We start from the raw sequence: 8,192 nt of genomic DNA on the forward strand, positions 1-8,192 counted from the left end.
CTTGCATTCAAAATTCTGAACGGTTAAGGTTTTTCAAAGAGCTTCCACTCACCTTCTAATTTTGTTTGTGATTTTGCAGTTGATCACAGCTGCAAATGATGGAATTTAAACCTCCATTGTCCTGATTTACACTCAACTAGGTGGGAACTAACCTAGAGGCAGTTTCTGAAATTTCTTCAGGTATTAAAAAATCTGAAATAAAACCACTCACCTGAAGAATTTTATTAGGACAAGATGATGACACAGAACAATATCTGTTTATCATGGAACCATATGCCAGGTAAGCAAGCTTGCGAAGCATAGGAGCTCTCTGAATTCGGAAGCTGGTCACTAGATCCTGCAGAAGTAAGAAGCAGCACATCTTAATACTGGTATCCAGTAAAAATCATATTTAGTTGAATGTTCACCTTACCTATTAGAACAAACCAGAAACTATCTTGGATTTTCCTAGGTATTTTCAGTAAAAAGAAATCAGACTTGTAACAATTTCAGACATATGACCAGGATGTGAAGTTGCTGTGATATTACTGACGGTAACTAATTTTTCTCACACATTAATGATCAGAGTGGGTCTAAATTGTCCACATTTCTATTTTTGGCCGAAAAAAATGATAAAAATTTTCATAGATTTTTTGGGGGGGGGATTTGACCAGCTATCATCAAATATCCAAGGTGTTTAAACATTTTCAATGATTGAAAAATTTCATCAAAATATCAACATTTTTCTAATTACCCATAACTTTACAGTGAACTGCTTTAAAGAGGAAATATGTCATATCCACCACATATCATTGTGTAAATTCACTAATAAAAGTGGATTGTGGCCTACTAGTAGAAGGAGGACTCACCACATGGACACTACACCACACACCAATATCCTGGACACCACGATCAGCTTCAACAATGGAATCCTATAGACAACTATATACAAGAAACCCACGGATCACCACACCTACATTCACAGATCCAGTAACCACCCCAAACACACCAAGAAATCTGTTATCTACAACCAGGGACTCAGATACCACAGAATATGCTCTAAGGGGAAAGTCCAGGATGTACACCTTAACACACTTAAAACCTTCACCATACAAGGACACTCCCCCAGAGAAGTAGATCACATCATGGAACAGGCCATCCAAATACACCGAGAGAATCTGCTTCAATACAGAAAAAACACCTGCTTTGACTGTGCAAACCTAGTTGTTTCCTGCCACCCCGTACTGGGGCCCATACAGGGTATCATGCAACAATTACAATCCAGACTCGATGGGGACCACATCTGGAAAGAAATCTTTCCCAGGTCCCCTCTTCTGGCCTTCAAACAGCTGCCCAGTCTCTCCAAGCTCATCATCAGAAGCAAGCTCCACATATATCAGGTCCTACCAACTAAAGCGGCACCAGACCCTGCCATAACAGATGCAAAACCTGCAGATGTATCTCCACTGCTATAATGATAAAAAAAACCACAACACATCTTTCAAGATCAATGGGTCTTACACATGCCTGTCACAACATGTGGTGTATCTCATCCAATGCACTAAATGCACCAGTACAACTATGTGGGTGAAACTAGACAATCACTACATTCTCAAATGAACTCAAACAGAAAAATGTTTAAAGATAAAAACACCATATCAGGCATGGGTGAACACTTTTCACAAAATGATCACTCCATATCTGACCCCTCAGTTCTCGTCCTTAAAGGAAACCTGCACAACACCTTCAAAAGACAAGCCTGGGAGCTTAAATTCATAATGTTGCTATCCTATGGCTGCAGTGATGTTAACTGGACACTTCACTTTGAATAGTCTCTTAGAATGTAACTACTTCTGGTAAACAATCTGTTCCACCCTGTGTTTAGCATGACAATAAGGGCAGATCTACACTGCAGCATTACTTCAGTATAACTTCATCTCTCAGGGTACGTCAGGATAAATCTATCGGGGATCGATTTATCGCGTCTAGTGTAGACATGGATAAATCGATCCCCGATCGCTCTGCCGTCGACTCCGAAACTCCACCACGGCGAGAGGCGGAAGTGGAGTCGACGGGGGAGCGGTGGCCGTCAATCCCGCGCCGTGAGGATGCGAAGTAAGTGATTTTAAGTCGATCTAAAATACGTCGTCTTCAGCTACGCTATTCTCGTATCTTAGATCGATCCCCCCCTAGTGTAGACCAGGCCTCAGGGATGTGAAAAATCCCCACTCCTGACTGATGTAGTTATACCAACCTAAGTGACAGCATAGACAGTTCTATGTCGGTGGGGGGGCTTTTCCTGCCGACATAGCTACTATCTCTCGTGGGGGATTAACTACGCCGACGGGAGAGCTCTCTCCCATCAGCGTAGAGCGTCTTCATTAAAGCACTACAGCTGCACTCATGCAGCTGTGCCGGTGCACCATTTTAAGTGTAGACTTGCCCTGAGTACCTGTCCTACACCTGAAGAGCAGCTCTGTGTCATTTGAAAGCTTGTCTCTTTCACCAACAGGAGATAGTCCAGTCAAATATATTAACCCCCACCCCCACCCCACCTTGTCTCTCTAGTAGAAGAATTACAAGACAACAGAATGAGGAATGATCCTATGTATTGTACTCACTGCTACAGCTTGTAAAGTGTGATCATCAGCTTTGGATAAATGGAAGGCGAGAGCGATAGTCAGAGCTGATTCCAAATAGCTGAGGTCCTCATTATGAATTTTTTGCTTAAGGAACATGAATGTCTCAGTAGTTCCTGCTGCACAGATTGCGCTCAATAACCAGCGTCTGTAAACAAGAGGAGGCATCTATTATTTTCATTGTCAGAATTTCTCTATTCAGAAGTGTTGATTGAGAGTGATACAGTCAATTACCTATATTGAGGTTTATCGGCACATTGTTTCCAAAGAGACTCAAGGTTTTCAGGCGTTGCCACACGACAAAGCTGTATAAGTTCTAAGAATTTGGCTGGAGCTTCTCTATTGTACCCTTGTTGATTATGCTGAATTAATTGTTGCAGTATTTCTACTATCTGATACAAAAACAGAAGGCAGAAGGGATTACAAGATATCTTAAGTGTCTGAAATAATTTGCTGATCTTCCATTAGCTTTATAAATAATGAAAGAGCCTAAAATATTAAGCATCTTATACCTGAGATTTAGGATTTTTCATCTTTATTAGATGAATTGGCATCTGGAGTAGTTCTCTTGCAAAATCGTAACGAAGACTTCCATAGTTTTGCAACTGAATTTCTGATGTGCTTGCTTGACTGTTTCTAATATCATTCAAAGTAAGTTCTTGCCTGCAAGGAAAAGAGTGAAATGTAGCATAACATTTTACTTTGGGTGCTCCATTTGTCTAAGCTAAATCCAGTGGATATTATAGCTGAATGAAAGACTCCCAACAATAATTTCACATTGTCTGCAAATGGATCAGAAAATTCTCAAATTTATTCATTATTCAAAATCATTGAAATTTCTTGAGGTTATCATTTTACATTTGCAGATTGTTCACAAACTGTTCAGTAAGAATATTAACAAGTCACTCCATGTCGGTTATTTATATAAGCCATCAGGGTGTTGGGAAGCTTAACTGAAGTTTGTAAACACATGGAGATCTCTGGCTAAAAATATCAAGTGTACAATATGAGCATGTATGAAACTTGCAACAACATGAACATTTTTACAGTAAAAGGTTTAGATTTAAATCTCACAGCTTCTCTATCATTTTAACAAGGCAAACCGAGGAGACATTAGTATTAACAGCATCTTACTGATATTTACATTTCTCAGATATTTCAGTTTACTTACCCATGGCATGTACCCTATGCAAAAGTGAAATGCCACCAACAGCCATTTGGGCTGCATTAATTACAGAGAAGAAACTTAGATACAGGCAGAGACACGTAAGGCCAGATCACTCCTCTGAATGCCAAAAACTAACGAAAGAACCATCCAGTTGCAGCATTTTTGTTTTATTCCCAAAGTCTTGGTGAATGTATTTTAAATGTATTCTCCCAGTTCTGATCATTATACTCATTTACAGTGTAACGGCTGAGGCCTACCTTGCTTCCGTGACAGCAACACCAGCAGGTTCACTGAAAGGGGAGATCTGATAGACCTGCTGGGACACAGCTTGTGTGATCAGGGTGCCAGCATCTGTGTATTTCATTTTGTAGGTGAATGCAGCTGTTCCTTTTATGATCTTTTCTTTCTAAAAGGGCAAAGAACTCATAGTAAATGAGAACAGACCATTGTTTAACTCCAGCTTTATTATGAATGGGCCAAATTCACCATTGAAATGAGTATACTCCATCTCTGTTTAAATCAGTTCAGTGATATGTGTATACGCCTGCACTTAATTTGGCATTATAGGTTTATATGTTCCATACCAGTGGGCAGGTAGCACAAGGGCGGATGTAAGCCATTCCAATGTTCTTCAGCACTTTATCCTGGCAGTTGTTGAGGTCTTTGGTTTTGAATACTGTGACTCGGTTACTCTTCTTGTCTTCCTGGATAATGTACCTTGTATGGCAGACACCTCCAATCCCGGCCTATAGAGATTGATAGAGCTTAATTGCATTTCTCATTTGAAACAGACATTAATTCCAGGACAAGGAGCAGGTGAACAAGTAACCTTCCTGGAAACTGTATCTGAACCAAAATATATAATAAATTTATAATAAAAAATGAATGTTTGTTCTTATAGCAAAGTAGAATTAGAAAGGAAAAACAAACCTCTTGCAAGTCATATGCATTCTGTGACTTTTTGACAGTTATCTGCAACATGTTCAGAATCCCTCTCACTAGGTTAACACATGTGACAGAAGTATCTTTGGGGGCATAAATGTTCCCAAACTGCCCTCTGTTGTATTCAAACTTAAAGAGTTGGGTGAGGCATGATGAAATTGTCTGGATGAGTTTGGGAGATCGAGTGAATGGATCTCTGGGCCAGATTCCATTGTATTCATCCAGCTGTGGAGATAGGATCTGAGAACAAAATACAGACAACACACCTGTCAAAATTTTTGTCAGTTAAAAATATTTCCCCAAGAGAAGAATCTGAGCTCCATCACAAAGCCACTTGTCCAAACATTGCATAAAATTATCTCCTTTCCTTTCCTGTACTTGGGTCTGGGATGAGGCTGTCAAGACACAATTTCCACAAAGGATTTCTGCCTATCCAAGGTTCTGACAGAGAATAAAACAAATCATGCAACCTTCATTAGTCCCACAAACCTGGTAGTGCCATCTGAATGTTCAAGTGGAGAGTGAAAACCCTGATTACACAGACTATCTGCTGGGGAGGGAAATATCTTCCCTATCCCCAAAGCTTCAGTCAGCTTTCACACAAAGTGTTCTGGGAAGCGCAGCAGAAACACTGCTTATGTGTGCCTCCATATACAAATGTTTAGAATTACGGCTGCTGGCCACTGCAGCACAAAAACATCATTGGTTAGGAGAATGAGAGGACCATTGTTTTTAATAGGGGAGGAGGAAGGATCTCTGGTTCCCACCAGCACAGATATTATGCCCTTCCCTCTGGAGGTGTGAACCAATTATAGTGCTAGCAGCCTATTAAAGGTGTTTAATTTTACAAGTACTTGCTTGTAATCTAGAGATGTGGGGGGAAGAGGGCTGTAAAAACAGGACATCTCCTATATATAATTCTGATTTTATTCTAAGCCTTGATTAGTGACTGCTGATAAGTGTGGACTGCCCCTTTGTCATTTTAACCTACTTCAATATTCTGTAATTCAGAATCCCTGCACGTTGCCCTCAGTGATGTAAAGACAGGGCTACAGAAACAATAGACATTTAGGGTCAATTTTTGGTTTCTTTTACACCAGTGAAACTCGTAAGAGTTCAGCTGGGTGTCTCCAGTATAACCGTGATCAGAATTTAGCAAAGTGAATAAATATTTCTAACAGATATTATATTGTTTCCATTCAGATCCATTCCTTGTGTTATCATTATCCTATCGTACAGTGAGGTACATCATAAATTATGTTGGTGTGGCACAAATCCATTTGTTACAGTAAATGTAACAAAGAAAAATAGCTTCTGGGCCAAATTCTGGCAGTGTGTGTGTGTGTATATATATATATATATATATATATATTTCCCCACATTTGTCTCTTATTTCCATTTGCTTAGATGCTTAAACCCCTTTTCTCTTGCCATGTTTTGAACCATTGAATGTATTTTTTCTAATGAATAGGAACACTCCTAGAGCTGGGATATTATTGTTGTAATTCTCCAGTTCTGAATAAAAATTAAGCTAAACAATAAAACCAGGTGTGACATTTTATCTACAGCATTCAGCTTTTCTCAAGCTATGGAAAAAATATGACAAAATGGGGTTATTTCATTCTTGAATTTTTATTAACTTTCTTTTTAAAACGTCATGTTTGTCTGATAAAGTATTTGCAAGGACAGTTGTTTTAACAAATGCCTCTGGTATTTTTCAAGCATTCAGGGTAATTATGTGAATACAGCCTTCAAGCAAATTATGTAACTTTGTTTTGAAAAGCATCTATAAATCTGGTGCCTGCTCCTGCTTCCATTAAAATCAATGGGGATTTTGCTATTGACTTCTATGGTAGTAGGATCTACCCCATATCTGTAATTTTCCATAAGCAATCTGAGTTCTTCAAAACTTTTTGGGCGCCTACTGCTGTGGAGTGCTGAGTGCTCTGAACTCCTCAGCTTCCAGCAAAACCATCAGGAGACAGGGGCATTCAGTAACTTACAGGATCAGCTAGAGGCCAATTCTTAGATCTGGCTAGGTACAAAATCCTGGTGGGTGGCAAAGAAGACTTTATACCACCTTCACCACCACATCCTGGGGCCACCCAGAGACCAGTCAGCTCCTAACACAACTGAGAGCAGCCTTAGTGCTGCTCTAATTTGAAACAGTCTGCAATAGCTCTGCACTGTGGCAGCCAAAGACAGCAGCAGCACTACAACACTCAGTCATGCCTTCTTTCCCCAGCCACCTCCTTAGCTGAGCATCTGCACTTGGAACTGGGAGGGGGGAGTATACAGCTGAACACACTGACTCTGCACTACCTGCGGATTTCCCCATGCCGGGGGAAATCCTTAACTGACTGGTTACACCAGCTTTACAGGCCCTTTGTATGTGGTCATATCAGAGCCAAGAACAGGGTCCTAGGATTCTAATTGTTCTCTGGCTGCCAGTCCACTACATAGGCCTGGATGTATTACTATAACTTCCATTACTATTTAATGCATCTTCCTTTGCTTGCTTGCTTTCCTTCATATACATTGTCATTTACCTTCAGCATGTGATAGTTGTGTGACAATCCACTGATCTCTACTTTGCATGTCAGCCTCAGCCCAGCTCTTGCCAATCCTCTGTCTTGCAGACCATGCAGAATGAGGCCTTCATAGCTGTACAAGTAGGTCTTGCTGTTACTAAAACCAGGTTCTAATAAAAAAAAGTAGTTGAAATATCTACTTGTGCTAACATTTTTGTGACATTATAGTTCATCATCATCATCGCAACAAAAAGTCACATGCCCGATTCTACCACCAGAAAAACAGGAGATGTCAGTGGGAGATGTACCAGTACATATGATGGCAGAGTTAGGTTCATTAATTAAAAATGAGCAGTAGACTTACCAATGTCATATTTCTGACTCCCTGTGGGGAAAAAAATCAAATGGATATGTGAGACACTGAAAACAACTATTTTGACTTCACATTTAATATACTGACTTATCCATAAAACTCCAATAAAGCTTGTGACTAGGGCTTTAAAAGGTGCCTAAGGGAGGTCAGCTCCATCTCACGTGAAAGTCAACGAGATTTGGGTGCCTAATCTTTTCAGGCCCCCTCTGAACATCCCAGCCAAGTATTATTGGAAGAAAGGAACTTACCCACAAAAGTGAACACCAGTGCCAGTATGATTCTCCTCATGATGAAGGTGAAAGAAGCTCTCAGGGGAACATGCTGCTTTTATAGAAGAAGAATTATTAACTGGTGGGCACTGCTGGGGTGAACTTTGTTGAGTTATCAACTTTTTATCAAGTTACTCAAACATTTTTTTTCTGATGCTGTTGACTTTTTATTCTGAACTGAAGGTATCGTTGGCATATTCCCACTCTGATCGTTCCACCCGAGCCATTTATACCTTTTGAAAATAACTTTCAAAACAGGTGTTTTTTTTAAAGGATCATTTAAAAACAAAA

At 40.0% G+C, this 8,192-nt stretch overlaps 1 protein-coding gene across 1 annotated transcript in view; it reads right to left on the reverse strand.

Moving 5' to 3' along the window:
• Nucleotides 1–7,920, reverse strand: part of LOC135883144 (vitellogenin-2-like) — a 34,109-nt gene extending 26,189 nt beyond the window's left edge. Inside the window, exons 1-10 of the mRNA XM_065410208.1 lie at nucleotides 7,881–7,920; nucleotides 7,624–7,644; nucleotides 7,278–7,429; nucleotides 4,717–4,968; nucleotides 4,371–4,532; nucleotides 4,044–4,192; nucleotides 3,131–3,281; nucleotides 2,853–3,010; nucleotides 2,601–2,766; nucleotides 212–337 (exon numbers count right to left, since the gene is read on the reverse strand). Of these exons, the coding sequence (XP_065266280.1) occupies nucleotides 212–337; nucleotides 2,601–2,766; nucleotides 2,853–3,010; nucleotides 3,131–3,281; nucleotides 4,044–4,192; nucleotides 4,371–4,532; nucleotides 4,717–4,968; nucleotides 7,278–7,429; nucleotides 7,624–7,644; nucleotides 7,881–7,920 (1,377 nt within the window). The remainder of the gene's footprint in view (nucleotides 1–211; nucleotides 338–2,600; nucleotides 2,767–2,852; nucleotides 3,011–3,130; nucleotides 3,282–4,043; nucleotides 4,193–4,370; nucleotides 4,533–4,716; nucleotides 4,969–7,277; nucleotides 7,430–7,623; nucleotides 7,645–7,880) is intronic.
• Between the last annotated feature and the right edge of the window lie 272 nt (nucleotides 7,921–8,192).

This window comes from Emys orbicularis, chromosome 8 (genome assembly GCF_028017835.1).
Source record: "Emys orbicularis isolate rEmyOrb1 chromosome 8, rEmyOrb1.hap1, whole genome shotgun sequence".
NCBI lineage: Eukaryota > Metazoa > Chordata > Testudines > Emydidae > Emys > Emys orbicularis.